Source organism: Columba livia, chromosome 2, assembly GCF_036013475.1.
Source record: "Columba livia isolate bColLiv1 breed racing homer chromosome 2, bColLiv1.pat.W.v2, whole genome shotgun sequence".
Taxonomy (NCBI): domain Eukaryota; kingdom Metazoa; phylum Chordata; class Aves; order Columbiformes; family Columbidae; genus Columba; species Columba livia.
In genome coordinates this window covers 124,293,092-124,320,185 of record NC_088603.1, presented here as the reverse complement: position 1 = coordinate 124,320,185, position 27,094 = coordinate 124,293,092, and the positions used below count along the sequence as shown (strand labels likewise).

Here is a 27,094-nt window from a genome sequence, read left to right as displayed (position 1 = left end):
TAATTTGTTTTCAAACCATATTACCATATTACTGGTCATTCCCTCAGTGTCCATCACTCATTATATATGTACCTGATTAGAAAAAGAGAAAAGCTGATTACTGCATTAGTATTATACCTATTCCCTGCTTACTGGGAATAACGAATTATGAATGTCTGAATGTGTATGTGGGCATAACCGTGTAGAGTGAGGGGAAACAATCCCTTTGTAATATGAAGGTCCATTAGACTCATCTTTCTGTAGTTTATTTCACTTAAAACTCTGCTACTGCAATCTCTTTATATTAGGTAGTAAAATCCTGACTATGAAATATATACTGTTTAAATCATTCTTGCATGTCAAAGATCATCTTCAGAAATGATATATAGCTTGCCTTCTCCACAGCTCTTCAAGTACTACACTAAAACGTGTTCTTTTTTTGTGTTGCAGAACCTGGGAGGAAGGGAAAGTTCTTATTTTTGATGACTCCTTTGAACATGAGGTATGGCAGGATGCTGAAAATTATCGCCTGATATTCATTGTGGATGTGTGGCACCCTGAGTTAACAGCACAACAGAGGCGCACCCTTCCTGCTATTTAAGGGGTTCCTTCTGATGTGTGGAGCAGAGGAGCTTAAACTCCTTTGGAGTACGCCAATAGGATTAATTTATCCAGCATACAAAGAATACTATTATTTTAAAGGTTAGAAAAGATAAAGATGACACTCTACAATCACAGAGGACTTGATTTAAAAAAGGAAAATAAGAAGGAAAAGAAAAAAGCCGTGTTTTGTTTCATACTGATACAGCACTGATATGTATTGTTTTTACGGCTGCAAGTTTGAAAATACAAATTTTGTCAGCCAAAGAGCAATACGTGTGGATTTTCAAACTGAGGAATGTGCAGATGTTTTTCCTATGCCTGTATTATGTGTACAAAAAGCAGTCACCTGCCTGGCCTTCTTCAGGTGCAAGATTTGCATTTCTACATCCTGGAAATGTTTGCTAGGATTTTATCTGGGAAGCAACATGTCAGATATTTATAAACACCTGCACACAACCAACTTTGAAAATCAGTATGCAGCTGTAACGTTAGCTGCTTTAAGGCATTGAACGTGTCCCTATGTTATCACCTGTAGATAATGTGAATGGGTTATGTGTGTTTTGTACTTTTTCTACCTGAGTAACTGTATTTTTCTATCATAATTATGAACAAGCCTTCTTCAATCAACCACTATTTTTTAAGAACCAATATATGTGTAACTGCATGTCTAACTATCAGCAGAAGGAAAACACTATGTATGAGCAAATTTCATTTTTGCCAAGTGTGGCCTTCTCTTGCCTTCCTGGAAATGCAAACAGAAACTTGTGTAATCAGCTGCTTAGAGAAGCTTTATTCTTCTAAACCAAAATAGTTCTCTTAGTTAGCAGGCAACCTTCAGTTTGGTAATGTGATTTTGGAACATGTTGAGCAAATGTGACATCTCTAGGCTCAGATCTTAAAGTGCTTGACAGTTCTTAGGATTATGTGGTGAACTGCTGCTTTTCCTATCATTACAAAAGCTTATGTTGTGATATCCATTTTCTACTCAGCAAGAGTCTGGGGCACCTTCTTCCAGGGGCTTCTTCTAGGCTGCCCCTGGTTGGTCATTCAGCAGAAAAAAATATATGAAGTATTTCTTGTCCTTCGGGCAGAAGGACAAGTTCTAACTTCGTTTTCTGCCAGAATGCAGAGCTTCAGGTTATTAACTTGTATTGACTTCTGCTGCAAGCATCCTACAGAGTGCTAGAATGATCCCTTAATTGTCCTAATGGTGTTTTCCTTGTCTTGAAGTATATGACAGAATGCTGAAGTGGTCTTTTCCCAGTACTGTTTACAGTATGCTCTGCATTTGCCATATTGCATTTACATATGTGGTAAAAAGGCCTATTTTCAAGAAAGCAAGCTGGTTGGATATTTAAGCAGTCGGCAAGTCTTTTGGCTCTGTACTGTTTAACAGGAAATGAAGGGTGCAGGACCCTTCACCCTCAACTTGTAGGAACACTAACAGGAAAGACAGACTGGAGGTTGTGCTGATGGTGATGGGTGTCATAGGATGCTCAGGGCTTGTCAAGAGCTGTGGCATCATCACTGAAGGTTGTGAGAGACAAACACTAAGCAGGGAGACATGGAGGTTCCTTCGTCTCCACAGCTTTGGCTGTTCCACACTGGACAGTCATTTGTTTAAAGCTCAGTCATTTTGTACTGCAGAGACCACATCACGGTACCCAAGTGTCATGACCAGAATGCCACGTTTGCTGAAGTAAAATATAGATAGGAGTTTTCATTCCCATACACTGAATGCTTTTCAGATCTTGTATTTTACTAGATAATTGAATCTTGTAATGCCATGTAACACATGGGGATTGCACCATACTTTAGTGTAACCAGTTTCTGGAGCTGTGCACTTTAATTTCCTTTATGACTATTAAACTGCTAAGCCCTCTCTGATCAGGAGTTTTAGACAGCTATGATAATCGGGCTTTAATATGTTGTCCATATGAAAAACAACACTGGGACTATACACAATATACAAGAAAGTAACGGTTCTCAGTTAATCATCATGACAACAGAGAAGATTTATAAGATTCACACTTAAGAAAATATAAAAGTACTTTTGGAGATCTTTAGGAGAATTATGTGCAAAACTGGAAATAAGGTACTTGTTATTGTGGGGACTCATAGTAAAATAGTTGTTTAGTCAGAAGCTGTATTTTGTATCTCTGGAAAGTGATCAAGCAGTACAAATTATAAGCTATTTTGTAATTATCTAAAATAAAGACATAGTTTGTAAAGAAGGAATCAAAAATTATTTGAACAAAAATTTGTGGTTTAGGAATATTTTTATTAATGTTGCATTTTAGTTTCTATACCTCAGAGTAAATACTAAAGGAGTTATAAAAGCTTTGGAGCTTTATTTATAAAAATCTATGCCGTCCTTCAGATTTTTTTCATTTTTCCTTTGAAGTCTCATACTTTATCTTTTCTGATTGCAATTGGCAAACAGATAAAAGTAATCTACCCAAGATGTGTGTATGCCAGAGTAGCGCTGTTTATTAAATTTTGTAGTGACATATTGCCCATTTAAAGTCTTAAGTGCCTTGACTATGACAAGGTGTGTTATAAACAGCTACTGCAACACTGAAGTGAATCTACTCTGTGCCTCCCTCTCAAGGAGCTGAGTGCATGTATTTTTGTTAGGTACAGTTATTGGATTAGCTATATACATGGGGAGGATATATATAACAATCTACTGAAACTATGCAGTGAATAAGTAATATACTATTTTAGGCATTCCCATTTGCCAACCGGTACTTCATCTTGAAAAAGCTTTTCAACATTGAAAATGCTAATGGAAGAAGTGAATGGAAATGTTTTTAAATGAAGAACCATTGCAATTTAAGTATTTTTGTCTTTAGATTTATTTACAGAGGGAAATGAGAGAGGAGAGCAATATCCCAAGGAGAGCAAACTCCTGTTTGTAAGGGAGTACATACTCATCATGATGTTGGAGGTGGATTCCTCCTGGCCTGTAGTTACCTTGCTTGTCTGTATAAATATTCTACACTTAAATACTGGCATCATGCAGTTAAATACAAGACATCGTATGTATTTATTCATGCCACAGCTAAAGAAAATAAATAATTCTAATCCTCTGTGAGATTTAATCCTCAAGGGCTGTATTTGCACTTCTTGGGCAGAACGAGTCCCACTTGAATGAACAGTGATTGTAACAGGTCATCACAAAGATGCAGTGGAGTGAAGTGTATTAACAGAGAAAAATCATAAACCAAAGTATTTCTTCATTAATGCTGCAGTATAATAGCCAGTGTCTGCCTCTTTTTGGTTTTGTTTTGTTTTTGCTTTCTGCTTTAAGCAAGTTCTCTGTGACAAATCCAAATGTCTGTGAGTCATCATGAGTGCAAGGAAGGGAAGGGAGCTGTGTCCCGTTACCAGGAGTTGACATCCTGTTTTTCTGTAATAGGTGGTAATGCCAGGGAAGGGGCAATGCGAGAAATCCCAAAGACAAACAGCCTTAGTTGTCTTAATTGTTTAATGTTCCTGTAAGCTTTTGCTTCTTTTTCTGACTCCTTTGTTGCCTTCCTGGGATCATCCACTGCCTTAAAGACTTGTTCTCTATCATGGAGACCAGGCTTTGTATCAATGAGATGCTGCTGCAGGAGAAGGTTAGCATGAGTGAGGCTATTCTGTACAAAGACCAGTGGTAAGTCCCCAGTGTGTTGATATGATCTGGATAGGATCTGTCAGAATGTCCTTTCTTTTTACCCTGTGTGGCCATGAAATATTGTTGTAGAGAAAGGCAGTATTTTGTTACTCCGTCTGTTAGGGCTGACCGTGTCCAGTTGAACTATATCATCACTTCAGTGTATCGCTTCCAAATTCAGCGGATGTTCCAGAGGCATGTTAAAAGCTCTTGTGCCCATCATCATCTCATTTTATATATATGGTTTACACTGCTACCTTTGATATGTTGTTGCCAACTGTTTCTTCTAGTAAATTGTCAACATATGGCAGTTTAACTGAAGACTAAAAGTGTGTACAGTGGTTGTAACAGTTTTAGGAAATAAAGTCACTGCACATGCAATTTGATAATGATTTTTGTTTTATTTCTTTAATTCATTTTCCATTTCAATGAAGGGATGGGACTCTTTGCAGCTAGAGCAAATAGAGAAATAACAAACTGATCTTTGGCATTTCAGTTCTTCTATTCTTCCACATTTCCTTCTAACAGAAGCTTGTACTGAATAATTCTAAGTTTTCCTTTTTCATGTTAAACATGGCACGCATCTGCAATCGGCATACGCTTCTGGCTACACCTTTCACTGACTGCAGGAGGGAAGGGGATAAATGGCTCTGCGGAGCTTTAATTTGCTGTTATGACCTAAATGAAACAATCTGGATTGAACCATTAATCACTAGTGAATGTGTCCAGTGGGTCTCCCTACCACCCCTTTGTCACATGCGCGCGCGCACACATACAGACACACATACACACACACATACCTAACAGGCTCCAGAGATGTCTGTGGAAAAAAATACAGCATTAAAATTGGGTGCATCTGCTGCCCACACAGCTCATTCCACTTAGCTGACAGTTTTATAAGGGCTTCAAAAGTTAAGAATAATTTTTGCTAGATACTGAAACAAGTGACCCCCTATAAGCAGCATGGATGAGGCAGTCACTGTCATGTTGAATGGCATTATGCTGGCACTGATTTTTTTTTTTTCTTTTCCTCTTATTTTAATGCAAATTCCTTCTGTAAAACTTGAGCACTGGATGCTGCTATTTCTGCCCTCTGAGCCACATTAAACTACTAATTACAGTGCAAAGTTTAAATTTGAGATGCATTTCTTTAAAACACATTTATCCTTCACTACTATAAAATCAAGTATCCTTACTTGAGGAGGCTTCAGGAAAACTTGTACTGACACACCCCGGTTTCTTTAAACAGAGAATGCAGTCCCATCACTTCCAATATTTTAATGTCATAAGTCAAAAAAAAATTAGGAAAGAAATTCTTCATATATGGACAGACTCCTGTGTCAATAGAAGTCTCTCAGTTTTTGTTCAGAGTTGGCCACACGGACAGATGGCTGGTGACAGTTGTGACTTGGTCAAGAGACATGAAGGACTTGTTCTCAAGCAAAACGCGCGTGTGTGTGTGTGGTGTGCTCTGTAGGTTTCTGGTATGGTGGAAGTCTGTTTATGAGTGTGGAGTGTGTGGGAGCTCAGTCCAGAGCCAGCAGTGGTTGGGTGTTCTCGCTTTCCCCGTGGTCTTCGTGTTTCAGTGTGCCGGGCTCCACCACGGACTGGGACCTGAAAGCAAGAACACGCACATGCTAACGGAGGCTGCTGCAGAGGCGCTCACCTTCCTGGAGGCTTTTTGCCTCATTTCATGATCTTTGCTTTTGTCCGTTTTCACCTTTATGGTTTTTTATTTCTTTTCTGTGGAACACGTAAGGAATTTGAGAAGCATTCCTTTGAATACAAACACGGATGTGACTCATTGCAGATCTCAAATGCTTTCAAAATATTTAGTACTTAGCTACTACCCATAATACTGATCGACCTCAGCAACTTAAAGGCCCGATCCTGAAATACCATGAAATCTATTGGTGCTTAATGTTTTCCTAGGCAAAGCTGCTTGTGCAACTGCTTCCTGGAAAGCAAAGTCATGTGTACATCTGCTTCCAGGAATGAGTCTCAGCTCATACTTGTTGCAAATGTCAGAAAGATAAGCAGATAAATCACATTTTACTAATGTAGGAGTTTAAGGGGCAGAAGTTCCAAGAGCTACCCAAGATCAATGAAGAAGCCAGAATTAATATGACGATGAGGCACCTTCTTTCTGGTTTGCCCAGTCTTGCAATTTATTTCCTTGTCTACATCCTTGAAGGAGAACTTTATACAGGGCTAGTCCATTTTAAATTCATTTCAGTCTTCAAGGTGGGAAGCCTAGTTTATCCTTTGCTGCTAATGGACCAAAAAACTACAACATGTAAAAAGTGAGTAAACACTAGAGAAAGTGGACCATCATGATTTCTTGCAGTGATGAAAGCTAAATGGGCTTAAACTAGTTGGAAAATTCAAGACTATTTCATTTTCTGAGGTCTGTATGCTCCAGTGTTTGATCACTGAGCTGTGGAATGAGGAACTGATGAATTCATTGTTACAGAGACTTGTTATCCTCCATTTTCCCTGTTTTGAGACAGGAGATTTTTTAGAGCGACATCACTTTGTGAACTGGAAACATTTAAAATGGGAACTTTTTCAAAGTTAACGGTAGAACCAGCCAGCCTGGGCATTTGCATAGTGCATGGCATCATTTTAAAGAGCCAGTTTCCTCATGGGCAGCTTTTAGAATGAGGGGTCACTCTCATTCCTTACAGGATGTGTTTGTAATTCCCAGTTGCTCATTATGGCAACCTCAGTTTAAGCCTTAGCTGCTTTGTGAGATTACATATCGCTTCTCTTTCGATAAGAATCATCAATAAATTGCATCCTTTGGAACTGCAGCACTTGGTCAGGACAGAATACCATGACTGTGAATAACTTGTATGATTATTTTTGTATTCTTGTGCCTGGAGCTTTCATTAAAGCATTTTTTTTTTCATTAAAAAAAAATCTCCAAAGAGGTATAACAAAACCTGGATGCTCAATGGGAAGATTTTTGTGCCAAAATTTTCAAATAAAATATGTTTGCCCAAATATTTTCACTGTGTGTTTTTTACAGTAATGTGACACATGTAATGTTTATGACTGCAGTTTAATATAGAAAAGCAGCTGATTCAGGAGATTATGCAAAATGGCAATTTACATAATTCCAGTATATGGCAGCAAAAGCTAATCATGTGGCTTTGAAACTGGTCTGAAATGGATTCAAATCATAACAGCAAGAGTTTTTATTTTATTTTCTTGACTACCAGATTAAATTATTATTAGATAATATCTAACTAATACTTGTCACCAATGTTTTGTTTTCTGTCTGACCCACTGGCCTAAAATGAATATAAAAAGTTAAAAATCCACTGCAGCATTTAGCAGCATAAAGCTGAAAGTTTCTGCTCTAAGTCAAATGTGGAAAATGCCACAATTTTGCCTTTTGTCTCTTTTGTGATCACTGCTGATTATCTCTGCCCTCATCTCACTGCAGAAAAAAAATATCTTGCAAGATACCAGTTCCTCTCCCATACTGGTACTCAGATGCACATCAGCTTGGGAGCAACTTAATCCCAGCCTGTGTATGCAGGTCCCACACTGGTCCTCTTCACGCAGAGCCAGAATAGCTGGAGCATCGAGTAAATGCATTGCAGCCCACCCCCACCACTGAATTCAAGATGCCAAATGATTCAAATGCTTTTCCCAGCCCTTCTGAATAGCATGAAGTGGGATCCAATGGAGATTTTAGTATTTGCCAAGCTCTACAGCAACAGTAATCTCTCTTCTCCTTTTCGTCTAGAAGCTGCTGAGCCCCTATTGTAAAATAAGCAGTTCAGACATCTATCTGAAAGGCACAGTAATGATTTGAATGATCATCATCACCATTTTCTAAGACACCACATTAAAGAACTTGCTGTCGTGTTTGGATTTCTGTTTTCCCAAGGCATCAGCTTTTCATTTGCTGAAAAATGTTTCCAGTTTTGTTTTTAACCTAAATTTTATGTAGAATAAAAGAAAATTACTCAGTATCTCAACAGGATTTTAAAGTACTTTTTTCATATTCTTCATTTATGGTATATATTAAGAATGTAAATGCTTAGAAAAGCATTTTGGTGAAATATATAAATGCAGCTCACAAACTAATGTAATAACTCAGCATAAGAGGTATGTTTTGCTGGTCTAGAAAATCCTAGAATATGTATTCTATAACTATATTTTACTTAGTGATAGAGAAAAGATTATTTGCAGTAGACAGCCATTGCAGAAAGCATTTTCGGCTGACCACTAACTATATTTTGTGGCTGTAGCAATTAATATGAGACAAATTCTATTTGCACCCTATATGCTGGTTTCATCTTGATTTTGTGTATCTAACACAACATGTTCAGGAAAGCAGTTGTATTCTAGGTATGTGCAAGTTTGCACAATAATTAGGGGGTTTTGTCTGCCGACTCTGGAGTTGAACCTAGGACTAAGACTAAGTTCTGTTTTAAAAGTACTGATACCTGTTTTAACTGCATTAACATTTTCTTCAGAGGACTTTAAAATCACGTTTCAAAATCTTAAGTAGAATCTGATCATGGTTCTTGAAAGAAGTTTGGGTATCTAACTTCACCTCAGTCTCTTGTTTAAAAATAAGTTATAGTCAGGCACAAAAATACCTTTGCCCTGACCAGTCCTTGTCATCTGAAACCATCTTTGCTTTTAAAACAGTAACACACCCTCTTGCACAATGGTTTAAGCCATTTTGATATAAAATGGTAAATGAACAGTACAGAACTATCCTTGTTTGGTAAGCTTGGTTTAAGCTTGGGTCCTAAGAATGTGGTGGCTGCTGTTCTGTCAGTACCCAATGGCAAGCAGAACTTCATTCCACCAGACAAAAGCCTTTTTATGTTCCTGCCTTTCCATACCAATGTGTACAAATACCTGATGAGATGGAATAGAGAACATGAAGCCACTCATTGCAGTGATACCCAGCGACAGGAGGAGAGGCAACGGGCACAAATTGAAATACAGGAACTTCCATTTTTTTTACTATGGGAGTGTACAAACACTGGAACAAGTTGCCCAGAGAGGTTGTAGAGTCTTCATCCTTAGAGATACTCAAAATCCAGCTGGACACAGTCCTGAGCAACCTGCTCTGGCTGACGCTACTCTGAGCAGGAGGTTGGGTAGATCTCCCAAGGTCCCTTCCTCAGCCTTCTTGTGATTCTGTGCTCACAGAAATAACAGCTTCTCTGAAACATCCCAATTCATGTTTATCTATCCTGACAGGGCAATGATTTTCTTTCCCAGCTCATTATGCCTTCGGGATGTCAACTTTGACAGTACGGATGACGTTCAGCTGCTAAACATAGATACCTACTGCCATTTATGGTACCTTAAGGTACCCAAGACAACCTTCCATGGCTGACTGTTATGACCCAGTATTTAGAGAAGATATAGAGGACTCATGTCCTTCTGAAGTAACACATGAAGGCCAAGAGGACACCACAGAACCTGAAATCATACAAGATGCCCAGACTTAAGCAGCAGAACATCATCTGTTGTTTCTGCAGGATGAATGCAACTACTTTTTAATGTCCAAGACATGTCCAAGTTGTTTTGACCTGAGCCAGGTATGAACTAATCATCTAAGCAGGAAATAGTAATTGCATTGGCCTTCTCCTCATATCACTACATTTTAGTCACTTGTGTTGTGTTTTGTGTCACCAGCAGACATGTATGATCACTCTGTGCTATAAATGGTGTTCTCAGGGTGCAATTCATGTGACCTGTTCTAAACATTTGGTCATATAATATGATTCATAGGTTACCTGCATTTGGGTCCCTGTTCTGAAGAGTTCTTACATATTCACACCAGAGGCAACAGGTTCCATGATTTCTGTATCACAGCCACAACTGCCTCACACTATGTTACTTTCAATACTCACCTGAAATATGGCACGTGTCCTCTGTGTGCTGAAACTCTGGAATTATATATTAGTATATTTGAATTGAAAACCTTCTGACTTTTCTCTGTTCTCAGCTAACAATTCTTGATGACCTATTTGGAAGATTCTTGGGTATGGGGGGTCTGCTTAAATTAAATTTTAACACAAGTAACCATGTGTTTGTATCTCACAGGTAAGGTCACTGTGTAAGGCCCTGAGCTGGCAGACCCTATGCATGTCTCTCTTTAAAATGATACATACATGCAGGAGACTTACCTCCTGTAAAAGTGCAACATGATCGTCATGGGCTCTGAGCTACATCTCAAGTAATTAACAGACAAAGTCAATGCCCATAGACTTTCCTAGACTAGTTTCCCAGGCTAGGTAGCCTTGCTTAGAAGAGCAAAATGAAAATGGAAAGAGAAATTAATTCTCAGTCTCGCTTCTGAAGTCAAGGTACTATTTGAGTGTGCTCCATTTAAAGCGTCAATCAAACCCCCCATAATTGTTTTACTGTTCAGCAGGAATATTTGGAAGTCTGGAAAATCAACATTATCCAGCTGTTTCTCCAGCAGGTCAGCCATATATTTCAAGTGACAGCACTGCATAGGTATGTAGACCAATAAGAGAGCATATGGCTTTATGTGTGTGTGGTCATTTTAATGTAACTATCTCAAATTCAGCCAGATCATGTAAGAAGACTGGATGCAGGCCTTCCTAGCTACAGTGATTTCAGAAGGCCCTTGTCAAAGCACAGCTGGAGTGAATCAGCGCACAGGAATCAATGACTGTTTGGAATCAGTTTTGTTTCCCATAAAATATAAAATACCAAAAATACCAAAATATAAAATACCGAAATCCTGCACGGTAACTGCCAGTGTATCATGGCATGCTTACCTTAAAAGACATCTTCCAGTTCTCTGATCCCTCATTTTATGCTTTTCATCACAGCAATGCTGATGAGTTGCAGCTCACAGCAGCACATTACGTTTGTGCTGGGCTTCATTTGCAGGTTTTTGTGGAGGAAGGAGGAGGGTGGCATGTTTTTTTCCCCAAGTGCAGGAGGCTTCAGGCTCTCAGTGTGACATACTATAGCCGATCAATCAGATTGCATCGTGTGACTCTATTCATCTACCTCTCACCTCCCATCTGCTAATTTCCCTCTAATTCCTTTCCTGTTTCACCAGCGCTTCAGGGCTGTTCATCTTGCAATTATCCACTCCCTTTACAGAACATAATAAGCAGAGAAAACTTTTTTTTTTTAATCACATCTGTGACTTTTCATATCGACAAGGTCTGAGGGGCAATTTGTCTCTCCACCTTGCTTTCTCCCAGTCAGACTGCAGAGGAGGGTGCAGCACCCCGGAGCATGCTCTGCAACACACCTCAAGAGTAGGTCTTCATCAGCTGGGAAAACGAAGGATTTTTTCCTCAGTATTACAGAAAAAAATGCAGATGTGCAGGTATGAAGTAATTGTGGTAAAAGGTACTCTTTTAGTATTTAAAGCACTTGAAAATGAAACGCGTGGGCAAGCCACCTGGAGAGAATGTGTGCTCCTGCTGGTGATGCAGGCAGGTGCAGGCAAGCTCTGCACAGGCAGCAGGACACAACTCCAGCGCAGAAGCCATGAAGGGCTCTGCCCAGTCTCACAGCCCTGCTGAAATCTCTTGTTTGTGCAGCTCTGCAGCTCCTACACTTGCACTGGCTTGCTGCCCTGTGTTAATACAGCGCAGCATTGTGCTGCAGAGACCTGCCCAGAGGGGCAGCTTTGATACACAAACTGTGCTTTTCCAAGAGGTGAAGCAGCATCTGTGTCTAGGGAAACAGCTGAGCCGGTTGAGTGACCCACCAACACAGTGAGACAAGGCAAAGCACTATGAAAATTCTGGCTGAAGTTTACTGCCAGCCCAGTGCTTAGCCCACAGAACACTAGTGACAAGCTGCTGTGCTTCCTAAAAGGGAGCTGGCCTTGTGGCCACCATGGCAGCAGTGACCATCTTTCTCCTTGATGGTTGGCCCATCCTAGGGAGAGGCCTCTTAGTAGTGCCTTGGCACATCAAAGCCAAGGACAATCATGGCCTGGATCTGCGCTTAACCACACGAGTGAAGAAGTCTCTGTGAGTGAATCTACACTGCTGAAGAGGCGACTGCTGCAGAATGAAACCCAGCACACAGCCCCTCATCCTCCCTGTACCTGCCAGCTCTCTCCAGACCCCTCGCTCCCCAGCAGATGCTTCTCCTCACTGCAAATCCGGGGCACAGCTCACTACAGGGTCTGCCCCAAAAAGCGGCAAAGATGACACTGTGCCACATTCAGACATAACTGTGGCCTGGCCAGCTGTGTACCCTGTCCCATCGCATCCTTTAGCCTGTGCCACACCCAGGGGCTACAGCACATACTCTTTGGCACTTACTGTAAAAATAGTTCTCTGGTGGGCTATGACACAGCTCTCAGCTTACTGCAGACACTCTGAACTGTGAAAATGTACAGAAATCCTTAAGTATTTGGCATAGCACATACAGTCATCTTCTGCCTTAAAGCCACTGAGACCCAGAGGAGAGTGAAAGCCAGGCACTATGCAGGGCAGATGCGGCCAGACTCCTCTGGCAGAGGCTGTCCCTGAGCAATACAGACAGGAGTCAGTCTGTGCCACCAAACTTAGAATTAAGGTGCACACCCTGGTCTTTTTTGACCAGTTTGGATGTCCCTGATATCTGCCGCTCCTAAGTGCTCAGAGCTTCTATGTCAAGATCTTGCCTTGGTCATATCCCAAATCCAGGGTAGAGGAAAGGCATGGGTGGGAGCTTGTCCTCTCTATTTTCTTTCGCTGCTATAGACTGACTCCTCCACATTTTTTTTTCTTGTTTCTTTTTTTTTTTTTTTTCCACATGTAAGTTACAGAAGTATCAGCTTCAGACAAGAATTTCTGAAAGACCTTTACTCCCCTGAGTGCAATATATCACCTATGAAAAGGTAAAGCCTAGTCATGGAGTCAAATAAAAACAACACTGCAGCTGCAGTCAACACCAGTTTACAGGAGATTCGGCAAAAGATGCTAAAAATTGTGCAGAATATGATATCCAAACAAAAGACATTCAGGCCAAGTAATGAAGAAAGTTTTCTTCCCTCACTTTATCAATATTACACACACACACATGCATTTCTCATTACCATTCGTGTTTTTCCTGCTCATCCCCATTTCCTTGCCCACTAAGTGTTCTTTCTAGTCCAACATCTTCCAGTCCCTTTGCTCAGACACTCCAGTCCTTTACACCTGCCCCATCTTTCAGTCTGCCTTTTTTGCTTCCATTCCAGTGACTCCAGTTCCCAACATCTCAAACAGATTTTCTACTGAATCACAGTCTCTTCTATATGGCAATAACAGGGAAGATGGAGGCCCAAAAGCAAAGGGTAACAGTCTTCTTACTCCCCCGTCCTACATCAGAAGTTTCCTGTCCTTAACAAGAACAGCACTGCAGCATGAAAGTGCCCCTGCAGACATACTATTTAGGATGGAAAGTCAAGCACCGGCTCAGCAGGAAAAGCCAAAATGTAGGTTGTGGGAGCAGCAGTCACTCGGTGGGGTGCATGGGGGCATTGCAACCCAGCATTGCACCAGAGGCACGCACTGTTCTTTCTTAGAGGGCTCTTTCTTCCCTCAGTGCTCAGGGTAGACTGTGCTGAGCTACTAAGTGGCTATTTATTTTGCTTTCTTCTAGCGGTTCAGTGTGTGGCTCTGTGACACATTTGCTGTATATTATTCCAAGCCTGCTCTGAAGATAGCCTTTGTTAATTCCCTCCTGAGATTTCCTGTGGAGTTCATCAACGCAGTACTTGTGTGCCTCCTAAATGCTAATTCATTTACTGCTGTATTACAACTGTCAGGATTTTTTCAAATTTCCATTTTGCATGTGGAGAGATGAAGTGCAGTGATATTAGGGTCCAAGTGTTCCTCTAATATGGGGATGCCCATTTTCCAGCACTGAGGGTCCGATTTGGCAGAGGTCTCAGCATTACAAGGCAGCTTGTGTGTTCAAAACACATGTCCCCTTGATTTCTGTTGCAGGTGACCGCTGTGTGTTTCTGGAAATCAGACCCCCAGAGTCTACAGCTTGGCAGGCTGAAAATAAACAATGTGCAATCCCACCATCTGTGTGAAGTTTGGTTTAACCCAAAGCATGAGCTCCAGGAGAGAGAAAGGGATTCACTTCTCCAGGACTGCACCCAACAGGCTTAACCAAAGGATCATTGCTGATCTCCATCAGTCCTCCCCCGACGATTCGCATTTGTTTGCCCACACAGTGTGCTTCCTAGCACAGCTGCTTCCAGTCCTGTATGCCTGCCACATCTTTCAACCCGCCCTGGGGCTCCCATCCCAGTGACCCCAGTTCCCAGTATCCCATCTGGGTTCACTGCTGGATATTCATTTCTCCAACTCTCCTGCCAAGAGCAGGGAGCAGGCAGCCCTGAGAGCATGGGGTGTCAGTCTGACAAATCGCAGCTTCGTGTCTTGCCGCAGCCTGGCCTAGCACAGCAAAAGTTGTTGTGATCACAAGTAAAAGCTGTAATTACAAAAAGCTCTCTTGCACCCCGTGGCCTAGACAGGAGATGCACATTGTGGGCGCTGAACCATCAACCCAAGCTGAGCAAGTTTATTTATTCTGGAAGGTCAAGCTAAAGCATGAGGCAAACCCTGGGGTCATTAAATGCTAAAATCAAATACGTTTCTTCAGAGCATGTGTGAATTGCCTTTTCAAAGGCTTGTAACTCAGCCAGATGTAGGTGGATTTTTCACAGGGCAGCAAAAAAACATAAGCAGTATAAAACCATTTGTTTTATAAAGTGTCATGTCTCTAATCTAAACTACTAAACTTTGGGCAAATTTATAGCCAGCTGAAGACATAATTTACAGTGCAATATTTCAGGCAGCCTGAACAGCACGGGTTCTGCTATTCCCACTGACAGCCTGTGTTTTCATATCCGTGCACTGGTGAGTGCTGTAGACAGATGAAAACCTCACTGTTGATGCCCTCAGGGAACAAATGATTTCCTGTCCTGCCCCGGGGGACCCCCAGCACCAAGCTACTGTCCCTCCTGTACTTGGTCAACTGTGGCTTTGCAACTCTTATCTCCTCCTCAGCTTCTCTCACTCCCAGCCCAGAGGATATTCTGCACCATCTCCCCTGCAGCCTCCCTGGGACCTGCTGACATGCTGGATCCACCGGCTCCTTTCCATTTATCTCTGATGTATTAGCAGAATTACGGTCAAAAACTATAAAGCTGTTCAACAGCTAATAATCTATGTTACAAGATACTTCATACAATACATGATATGCATGTCCCTAGGACATGTGCTTGGCTATCAAGACGTATCTCATTCATAATTTTCATATGGAGGAAGCATTTCCACGGGAATATTCAGAAATTCTCCATTGTTTGAAATAATTCATGATAAAATAGTGAATATAAGCCTTGCACCAAGATCTCACATAATATAGAGCTATTTTAACTGAAAGCTCATTAGTGTCTCCCTTCTGCCACAGCCCATGTGGAAATGCACCCCGGCTACAAGCAGAGCAACCCAGGTGCCATCCATGGGCAGTGAGAAGTTTTCACACATTTTCCTACTGATTTTTATTTGCTGGTATTTTACTACTTCTGCAGTAAATTGGTGCTGACTGTGGGCAGGCATAAAACATGACCCGTAAAAGCAGAAACATATGGTGAAGGAACACTAAGGTCACACCAAGGATAACAACTAGAAAGGTCTGCCTTGCACAGCCCAGCTGGGCACCTGGAGGAACCAGTCCGAATAAATAAAAACCTTACACAAGTCACACCCATGAATGGTCCCTTTTGGATCTAAAACTATTCCAGTCAGCATTTTTGTGATACCCTTCCTTCTGGGATCCTGTTTCTAAGAACAAACAGTTACCTTCAGCAACAAGCTCATTTGAAGATCAGTCCTTTTGAAAGCATACACATCAGGATGCAATAATGGCAAACCCTTGTCTGTACTTTAAAATCCTTTCACTCTAATCTAGGACATAAAAATCCACATGCTCTGACTCAACAACATGGGGCAACACATTCCAACAGGTTTTTAAGCTGCGTTTTCAAATTGCCTGATATGGGAGCTTTTGATGAATCACTAGGCAGGTCTTTCCATCTTTTGGTGCTCAAGGCCTTTAGGATGAGAGAAAACAGCTCCAAGTTGCACCAGGGGAGGTTCAGATTGGATATTAGGAAAAAATCCTTCACAGAAAGGGTTGTCAGGCACTGGAACAGGCTGCCCAGGGAAGTGGTGGAGTCATCATCCCTGGAGGTATTTAAAAGATGTGTAAATGTGGCACTCTGGGCTATGGTTTAGAAGTGGACTTGGCAGTCTTAGGTTAGCATTTGGACTTGATCATCTTAAAGGTCTTTTCCAACCTAAATGATTCTATGATTCTGTGAGTTTCGACTCCACAGCAGGAAAATGTAATATTCCCTTGATGCATAAATCGTACATTTTCACAATTAGCATGCTTGGCTCTTCTTTAAAAGTTTTACCCTAACTCTGAATTTCCTGAGTCTCTAATGAGCTTGAGTTGGTGATAGTAATGCTCTTGCAGTTCGCGTTATCCTAAGAAGAATTTGTAACCCCAAATTTTATTAAAGTTATCCTTAAATAAACTTTAATTAAATGAATTTGATTAAACATCACAGGTTGTTTGGCTAGATTATAAACGTAGCTATTAGGTAAAATCTTCTTTCTCTGTGGGGCAATTTTAAATTACACTAAGTTTTCAGATCTGTTTGCACTGGCAGCAGGTTAAAAGCGAGGGCTCTTTTGATGCCTGGGAGGGCAGAGGAGGAACATCCAGCTCCCGGGCTGTGCTTGGTGACTGCACATGGAACAAGTGAGGGCAGAAAACAGTCTCTGTCACTTGGACTGAAGATCAAGTTCAAACATCAAGAAGTGACCCAGATGCACCTGCAGAAGGGCAGATCTTGTAAAAGAAAAGCAAGTCTCAGGGAGGCAATGTGCTACTGCAGGTTACTTGCTGTTGCTGGACCTGAGCATAAAAGCAGCATGACACCATGGAAAGAGGAAACTCTTCAAAGAACTGAGCTCTTTCACATCTTCCCCAGTCACTGAATTTGTCTCTCCAGCTGGCGATGCTCACTCACTGCAGTTAGGTACCCAGATAGATACAGGTATGCTTCTCCCACTGTGGCTGGCCAGAAGGCTATGGGCTATTGGCACAGTGATATGTCGAGAATAGTCTCTGGCTCTTTAACTGCTCGGCTTAACCATCCACTGAAACTATTCATTACACTGCACACCCAGATAAAACTGCCAGCTGTTCCCAGAAACAACAGCTCACCAACCAAAGCTAGCATGACTGCCTCAGGCAAATATTTTGCTTTTGTGCTGGCTCCCTGTTGACTACAGCAACCCAAGGCCTCTTTCTGACCATCAGGGCTCATAGAAGGTTTGGCCACAACGGAAAGGGAGGTGATATTCTTCCCTGTGCTCCAAATTTTCACACCATTTACATTATTCTCAAATCCCACAACTTGTAAGTGACAGGCTCCCTGTGTGGATGTAGAGGGTTCGGAAGAGATGCCCCAAGACAGGGGAAGAGTCTGTTGCCATTGCTGCTCCCGTGATTATCAGTTGCAGCCAAGCTATCATATTTAACTGACTTTGCCATTACTATATTCATGCTGGTTTGCATGTTTATTACCTTACCCATTTCAAACATCACTGAGCTGAATCTTAATAAATAGATATATTCTGAATGGATTTTTGTTATTGTTGCCTTCCCCTCACCCCTCCCCCGGCCATTAAGACTCATTATGTGGAGTCATCAGCTGTTTTGCTGTGTTTCCCATCTGTTCATACAGCACTTGAGTTCTGGGATTTTTCCCAGGGTGTGAGATAATACCGCAGATGGGAATGCAATTTCCACTGTTTTGATTTTGACCCAGTGGGGCTTCATGTGGCCTCTGGTAGAAAAAAGACAATTGCAATGGTTTTGATTAAAGATTCTTCATATTATAGAAACTCATAAAATCTCAAGATTTTCAAGATCCTGTTGCTAACTAGAGTCAGTGGCAGTTTTTTTTCTAAGAGGATTTTCAGTTCTTTCCCTGTCTACAATGCCTCCATTCTCTTAAGTAAACAAGGACTCTTTCTTGAGAACAAATCTTGTGCGATTTCGAGCCACAGGGAAAAACTACCCTGCTTGTGGCTGGGAAGAAGATGAAGTTCTGGTTCCATTGCTGTTAAGGCGAGCAGAAACTGGAACCTAATTAGACTTCGATGAGCAAGTCTAGTCTCCTGTGACCACTGGTAGCCACCTCATTTCAGACCTTTCACTTATGTATCAGTTCGGTTGTCATATTGACAAGAGTTTTCAGTAACTCACTTCTCTGATGGCTTGCCAATCTCTAATTTGTAGCCATGGTACACTTTGGTCAGCTTATACCCATTTGATCTGTGTTGTCCTTTTTCTCAAATACTTACTCTCTCTCCACAGTGTTTATTCCTCCTGCATTTGTAGACAACGATCACATCCATTTCAACCTTTGCTCTGCAAGACTGAACAAACCACTCTCTTCTATAGCTTCTTCCTGGAAAAATACACTCTCTGCTCTCCTCACCTTCCTCACAACTCTCAGGTGAACTTGTTTCAATTCATATTCATCTGTCCTGGTGACAGGAGCCAAAGCACTGCTGTCAGTCCTCAAGCCAACATATGGGCACGTACCTGCTCTAGTTTTGCTTCCTTGCACTGCTGCTTTGTGCTGCTTTTCCTCTCGGTCTGCATTTTGAGACTTATTTTAATTTTCAGGTGTCAACTTCAGTTAGGTTTCAGTCTCATCATGAAAATTCCCTTCTTCTCCTGCTCTGCATTCATTTTCTGACATAGATTAAGTGCCTACAAAAGTGTTTTGGTCCATTATTCTCTAATTCAATCTCCTAGTGTTTTTCTTTCATATCTGTAATTCCTATCTCGATTTCTCAGCATCTCTGCTACTAAAATTGCTATTTGGAGTAGGTTATGGCCAGGGTGAGCTTCTCTCTAGGTGCAGGACGGCAGCCTCTGAGACAGACCTCTCTTCCCAGCTTTGCCAGATCAGCAATTTTCTGACTCAGAATTACCATTATTTGAACTACATTTCCCAGTTTTTGACTCTTTACTGTGCTCACAGTGCAAGACTCCAGGCTATTCTAGCAGCACTGAGCTCCCAGATTAAGAAAGCTTTAACACAGCACTGGCCCAGTGGCAGCTGTAACGAGGACTTGCTTGTGCAGCTTTACAAGTGGTCACAGAGCCAGGAGGGTCAACCTGCAACCTTACACCTTGTCATGAAGCAGAACAGTGCTCTGGGGGCAAACAGGCTTGGGATAAATCCACCTCTCATAAACATTCCCCTCCCCTGAAGCTAATTACTGAGCAGGTATATCTGCAGCAATATCTGGGAAGTCAGACAGGATAAGACCCATAATTGCTCAGCAAGGCTTTTCATCCTGAAATTACAGAAACCCAAGAATGTTCAGTCTTCATATAGAATTGTAGAATCACAGGATATCTCAAGGTGGAAGTGATCCATAAGGATAACTGAGTTCAACACGTGACTCCTAAACAACACTGCTCCTCACATGACTCCCTAAAACTAAACCATATGACTAACAGCATTGTCCAGATGCTCCTTGAACTCTGATAGACTTGGTACCATGACCACTTCCCTGGGGAGCCTGTTCCAGTGATCAGCCACCTTTTCCTAATGTCCAACCTGAACTTCCCCTGAAGCAGTTTCATTCCAGTTCCTCATGTCCTATCACTGGTCACCAGAGAGAGGACATCAGCAAACCCCCCTCCACTGTCCCCCTTGAAGAAGTTGTAAACTGTGATGAGATAACCCCTCATCCTTCTCTTCTCCAAGCTGAACAGACCAAGTGACCTTAGCTGCTCTTTGGAAGTCTTACCATGGAGACCCTTCACTATCTTGTTCACTCTCAAATAGTCTGCTGTCTTTCTTGTATTGAGGCACCCAAAACTGCACACAGTACTTAAGGCAGGGCCACACGAGTGCAGTATATACTTACTCCTCGCGGAGGAACATATGTGCTAAAGAAAGGGTCAGCAACATTTTTATTAAACTCAACATTTGCAAGCATGGAAATGCTTACAAAATTACCATGTCTACTCAAGAATTTAAAGATATTTGTGCTACAAGTGGAGGAGGGGAGGAGACATTTTTAATGAAACTGCAAAATTGCTTAATGAGGGAAAAAGGGAAAAGGAAGTTGTGAGGGAATCGTATTTGCGATGATGACTAATGTTAGGAGGTCACCTATGCCTAGTGTAAACCTCCCTGGAGCATCCAGAAGTCTCAGCCATGGCCTGAGACTTTTGTTATGTTGGAGATGTATGAACCTAAAGAGGGGACGAGGAGGGATATATGAAGACAGGTAATGCTGGTAGAAATCTGTAGGCTTTTTAATAGGCCTTAGATAGAAATCTGGTCTAATAAATCTAATAAAACACAAAATTATGCTTCCTAAGCATAGGATTTTACCTCAAGTTAGGCCAAAAGTCAATTTCAGGGAAAAAAAGAATAAAAAAAAATACTCATTGGAGAAAATCTGTCGAAGCAGTGAACTTTTCACCTCTAAAAGCTTGTAATGACCACAGGGTACAAGTTCAGATGGTTCACTTAACCACCAAGTAACGAAATTAGGCTAAAAGTTAGATCTAGTCTGCCCTGAGGCAACATGACAAATTAGATTCATCCACTCACCATATTTGTATTAATGCACTTTTGTATTAGTGAACAGATTATAAAAGAAGCCTTTGCCTCGAGGCAGGGTTTTCTGGCACTGAACTCATTTACAAGCTGAGGTTCTCCCTTGAGGACACAGACCCTCCCTTCTTTGCAGCTGAGAATCTGATCCTCAGCAAAGATTTACCTGTAAGCAGGTCTTAACACTTCAGAGCTTTAAAAACTAGATTTCTTTCTATAAAGCTACATAAATTGTACACACTTAATATAGAAATTTTAATAATTATGGAATATTTACTTAACATCTTTCTGAAACACTCAGTGTGTTTCACTGTTAATATTAAAAATAAAAGAAAAAAGAAAAAAGAAAAAAAGAAAAAAAGTTATTTTAAAGCCAGCTCTCTGGGACAGGATCTATAAACTCATCCTAAGTCTCAGCCTTGGCTGGCAGTCAGTAGTGAGAAATGCTGACTATGCAGATGGCCACCTCTTTTCATGCCATGGCTGCATACCTGCAAAGGGTTGTAGCCTTGGAGTCCTGTGGCCGTGTAAGTCATGGCACTCATAGAACTTAACAGCATCTGTATGTGTTTCCAGCACAAGGCTTGGCTTTGCAGCTGCAGAAGCGCGTCATCCCTCTGACCTGAGAGGGAGCCATGAATCAAGAATGCATTTCTTTTTCTTCTGAAGATGAAAGACTTTTAAAATTAATTGCATGACATTATGGCTTGTCTGTATTGTCAGCTTTGATTTTGCTGTGACAAAATGATGGCCGCTCCCTGTCACACAGAGTGATGCCGTGTCTGTGAGCACCGCACTCGTCAAGTGGCATCAGCGAGTTAAAGCATCGCTGCAATCTGCATGGAAGGCCGTTTTGAGGAGTGCGGCATGGAGGGTAAGGCAAGCGCAGATGTTACACTCTTGCAGGGGATCCAACTCGGACATCGCTCACTGCAGCTGGTGTTGGCTCTGCCGTACCACCTACAAACCCGTGCCAGGTGTCTGACCCTCCTCACCACATCCCCGCAACCAGTGCAAATTACTGAGGGTGATACCCTTGAGAAGTGTAATTTGAAGCATTCAGAGCTGAACGCACAACCACTACATCTAAAATCAAAGGTGTTAAAGGAGCAGCTCTGCTGCCTAAGCAGGGCTGGATGGAGAAAGCAGGAGCAATAGCAGCCTGAGTAGACTAGCCCATTTTCCCTTTAGAGGGCAGTGGTGTTCATCGTACAGAAGCTGCATTTCCGAGGAGGTAAAAGCCTTCTCGTTAACAGCTGGGGTCAGCAGCAGTGAAGCAGCAGCAAGTAGCAGGGACTCGCACTGAAGTGGTGCTGCTGGCTGCAGTGCGCTGTACAGAACAGCGTCTCACTCTGATATACTTTCTGTAATGCTCTGTGCAGGGGCTCATTAATTTCCCCTTGTTTTCTTTCACAGTAATCAGAGGAGTAATTATGGTTCCACAGAGAGTTTTCCTTTCTGCCGCTATACCAAGAGCACAGTCCAGGATGAAGCACTTCTCACTATCAATGTTTGCCAAATTACAGCCTCTCTCTGAAGCCAGATGAGCCAGCCCTTCTTGCTAGTTTTATGCCAAACCAGTTTGAAAAGCCAAACAAGACATGATTTCAAAGGCAGCACTAACCTTTTCATGGGTTTGGGTGAAGCCTCCCGCTCCAGGTTGGAGGATGCGTGCTTTACATGCATGGCATTGTAGGAGGTGTGGGTGTACTCGTTTTCATCACTGTAGTCGGGACCGAGTAACGTTCGAGCCCACGTCCCCATGTCATATGGAGGAAGAGTCCCCCCAAATTCAGAGGGTAGGCATTCAGGGTGTATTAGCTGGTGAAGGCTGTTCAGGTTGTTACCATGAAGAAAGATCTTTAACAGATTAAAAAGAAAGTTCAAAGTCATCATCGATTCCTTACTTCATTAAGTACAATAATAACAACACTAATGAGGTGTGGACTGTCATTAGTTGACACTGCAGTTTCAGGTGGGAATTTCTGAAGTGCTCAGGGCTGGAGCAGGTGGGCAGGAGGGGGATTAGCTTTGGGATGTGCAGCTGAAGAGTTAGGCTGGCACCATAAACACTTCTGAAAATCCTGATTTACTTAGCTTTGGCACATGACACTTTCACTTTCTTAAATATTAAATCATGGAAAGTGCAACTCAGGAATAATGACTGATTATTACTACTGTAAGAGGATAAAGAGTTGTATAAAGAACAGTGAGAAGAAAAGGGAGATTGTGGAGCTTACTGAAACATGTGAAGAGTGGGTCCTCAGTGTCTGAGAGGGCAACCCAGCCCTGCACCTCGGGACTGACGTTTCCCAGGGGTGCAGGTCTGTGTTCCCACTTTGCACTGCTTCAGTGACATTTGTCTCTCAAATCCCTCTTTGCTTTCAGGCTGGTACTACCCTTGTCCTGCCTGCTCAGACACACCCCAGGGTGGGCTCTACGGCCTTCTGAGGGATGATCCCATGGCTGATAGACTGCAGAGGACAAATGGCCAAGATGGCTGCAGGACCTCAGTTCACATGGCTTCCAGTGAGGAAGACTTGCCTCTTCTGCACTGTGAGCAAATAGCCCTCAGACGTGGGTATTTTTTTTGTGGAAACAAGTGAGTTACCACCCTGTGAAAACAGCCTACTTGCTGAAGGAATGAAATACAAAATTTTACTCCCACAAAAAGAGTTGAGCTGAAGTTCCCCTCACTGCAGGTGACTTCAGCGAGGCCTGATAATCCCTTCACATTGACAATTCTCTGTATCCCTGAGCACATCCCGTTAAAATGTATTTACACTTTATTAGTGATAACAACTTTCACGTCCCTGGCTGAGTTATTGATTCAATTCTGACCATTGCAAACTCTAAATTTTAACAACAGCAGCAATTCTCTGAGGCCATATGAAAAATGCAGAAAGAAAAAGAAGGAAGAAAGCAGTCAGCTACCCAGTTACTCCAGCTTTGGAGCTTCCTACCCTCCCCAGCCCCGCCTAATTACCCTTTTCCTTGTCTTGTCTTTGAGGAACGGTTTGATTAGTGTGTACAGGGCATGGATGTACCAAGGCTGGTTGACAAAATGGACTCCTCCAAAACGGGCAGGAAAGCTGTCCTACAGAAAGAAAGAAAAGGAAAGGAGTTAATAGATGCAGTGCTTTAGCCCAGCAGACAATAGGATGAAAGTCAGAGGAAGAAGTCTGCCTCTTTCTATCTGCAAACGAGCACTGGGAGCAGGGGCAAGAGGAAGATGGAAAAAGAAAGATGCCTGGAAATGTTTGCATTGGTTTCTTCTGTTAGCAGGAACAGTCCCCTCTCCCCTCTGCACACTAACGCATCACTTGCTGATGATTTAAAGTAGGGTCTCCAGATGCTTCTCTAGAACATTTTTTAACTCCATCAGGGCATCTGACTCAGCTGGGGTGGGAAGAGAGAGGGGGATGATGAGCACTGCTCCCTCGAGGGGAAGCTTTCTAATTTCTCATTGTGCCGCATAAGGCAAACTCTCCGGTTCCCACGCACATGGCTGCACACATCTCACCTTTTCACCCTTCGGCCTCCCTGCCTCCCCCTTGCTAAAATCATCATTACAATGGCTGACCTTTCAGGGTGAGTGAGCAGCATATTACGGCGAGGAGGATGGGTGGGAAATGCTGATAAGTGAAGGTGTAGGGCGAGCGCACCATGACGGCACCATGGAAACTGCCGGAGCCCAGTGCTGGCTGCCAGGCTGTGCACAAACACCCTCAGCATTAGCATGCAGGTAGCGTCCCGACGGGGAGGTGTTTGCAATGGTGTCCTGCTCCGCTCAGCCAGTGCCGCACGTTTCATGAAAGAGGAGGTTGCTGGCACGTCTTTAAAGGTTGTTGTATATTGTGATGGACATTTTGTACCTACACCCTCAACTAACAAATGTCAATCAGGGAAGAGACTAGGATTTTTTTGTGTTGTATAAATAGTGGGACGACAGGTGCTCCTGTGTGCAAATACTCTTCCAGAGGAGGAGAGGTTCCTGTCTCTCCCCTGTGAAGGGAAATCCTGATGAAGCTGTCCTCATCCTGCCTGTGCTCCTAACCCCTGCGGCTCAGCATGCAAAGACAGAGCATAATCAGGTCTCTTCCTTCAGGGCTTTGGCTTCCAGACTCAGGCAGGTTCATTCCTCCCACAATTAGCACGGGGTATCCTGGGGCTTTTCTCTCATCTTCCTCCAGAGTATCAGAGATTGAGCACAGCTGGTGAGGATATGTGGTGGATTTGTGAGATGATATGGAAAATCCCTTTATACACCTGCTTGGTATAGCTTCTGTGCCATGTCAAGGTCTAATTGTTTCCCAGATTTAGCACTATGTAGGTGTCCCACCACCTCTTACCACTCAGGACAAACTGGCAGAATCCTCTATGTTCTTCAGCACTGGCTGTGGATTGCCATGGCAGTCATCTTAAACCATACTTGAATAACGTTTGTGAGCCGCCACAAGCATTAAGTTATACATTTTTCTTTTGCTTTATAGTGTTCTGAGATGCTTAAACCTCGGACATATCAGTTTACGCAAAATCATTACAAATCTCAGTACTTGATACTATATGCGAGAGCAGTGGGTAGTCAGACCAGCATGCAGAAGGCCAAACAGTGTAACATAACAGGTGATCCAATTTTAAACTCCAGAAAACTATGAACTGAGCTTTTTAAGGATAGCACACGCTCTGTTGAGGTGTTCATTCACTGTAAAGGAGACTGTATTTCCATTTCTGCTGGAATAATCATTAGAGTTTAGGGACACAGCTCTGACTGATATAAACTACTGCAGTGCTGCAGGTTGCAGTGACTTAACTGGGCTGTGCTGAGAAACAGCTGCAGAGAATCTGAGCCCACCTAGAAAAAGCATTGATGAACAGAAGTGTGAAATGAAGGACAAAGTGATTTTCTACCTTACCTAAAATTAGGGTTTAGAGCAGACCAAAGCCAAAAATGCCCATCTCATCCAAAATTCATATATTCAGTTGCTTTCCTCCCACATGGGAATGAAAATACGAAACTTTTCACACAACATTCTAAAAAAATAATATTAAGAAATATTGAAAAGTTTCGTATTTGCCTTTTTTTTTTTTAAAAAATCTGTATTTGTCAGGGTGGCTGCCATCCCACAAGCTGTATCTCTAAGGCAGAAGTTCTGGATTCCTTTGCTTTTTAGGGCTAAGCTGTCACAGCAGTCCCAGGTTGTACCATATCAGCATAGGTCAGTGTAGAAGATACAGTCTGAGTTTTAAGTAAAGGACAGTAAAGAAATGAGAGATGAGAGGCAGGGAAATAACTTTAAGAAACGAAGATTTATACAGATCCAAAAAAGAAAAATTGTTCTGCCTTCTCACTAGAACAAACAGATTATGTTAATCACAATCTTCGTTGAGAAATATCAGTCAGATTTCATTTCCAAAGGGGAACATGGATTTTTTTAGAACATGTCGATCAACCTTAATCATACCACATTACTCAGAAAGGTCTGAATGCTAGGAATTATAGGAACCAGCCGGAGGTTTAAACAGGCAGACTGTCCCCGGAAAAGGTTGACTAACAAGAAGTATGTACTTTCCTATAGAGAAAATGAGTTTTATGTTCACCCAACATAGATTGTTGAGTCCATAAACTAGATTCTGTCTGGTACATCAGTAGCTTAAGCGTTACAGGAAAGCCCCTCATGTAACAGGTTTATTTAAAGGCAATTGCTTTCTTTTAATTCTGAAGGTATACTCAAAAATGCACAAAGACCCTTGAAAAGGCAGCATGATGGCCAGGAGAAAAACAACAACCAAAGAACATTTTTTTTGTGTGTAACTTTTTGCTAATTTATGTTCCTTACCCTATTAAGCACAATAAGCTCAAATTGACCTTCATCCCTCAGTCCACCTGCATTTGTAATGCTGTCAATTAGAATAAGGACAAAGACATAATTTTTTTTAAAACCAAAGAAATTTGATATGGGAATCATCCAGACACTGTTTGGAACCGCAACACACCAATTTTGCAGAAGTCCCTAATTAGAGCAGAGCTGTCTTGGAAAGAAAAGCTCCTGTCTGGAGGTCTGCCTGCACAGTTCCAGGAAGATGTGTGAGACCTTTCCCACACCCCACTTTGTGTCTCTGCTGCTTTCCCTGGGGCAAGGTGAAAGTAGCTG

At 42.1% G+C, this 27,094-nt stretch overlaps 2 protein-coding genes across 12 annotated transcripts in view; one reads left to right on the top strand and one right to left on the bottom strand.

Moving 5' to 3' along the window:
- ASPH (aspartate beta-hydroxylase) overlaps positions 1-4,635 on the top strand; it is a 111,744-nt gene extending 107,109 nt beyond the window's left edge. For all 9 annotated transcript variants that reach the window (XM_065053634.1, XM_065053641.1, XM_065053636.1 and 6 more), the window contains one exon: positions 430-4,635. In XM_065053634.1, coding sequence (XP_064909706.1) covers positions 430-580 — 151 coding nt within the window. In that variant the 3' untranslated portion in view covers positions 581-4,635. The remainder of the gene's footprint in view (positions 1-429) is intronic.
- Positions 4,625-27,094, bottom strand: part of CLVS1 (clavesin 1) — a 105,240-nt gene continuing 82,770 nt past the window's right edge. For 2 of the 3 annotated variants that reach the window (XM_065053647.1, XM_065053646.1), the window contains 3 exons: positions 23,926-24,036; positions 22,564-22,799; positions 4,625-5,857 (listed from right to left, as the gene is read on the bottom strand). In XM_065053647.1, coding sequence (XP_064909719.1) covers positions 5,770-5,857; positions 22,564-22,799; positions 23,926-24,036 — 435 coding nt within the window. In that variant the 3' untranslated portion in view covers positions 4,625-5,769. The remainder of the gene's footprint in view (positions 5,858-22,563; positions 22,800-23,925; positions 24,037-27,094) is intronic. The other variant, XM_065053648.1, reaches the window with a different exon arrangement.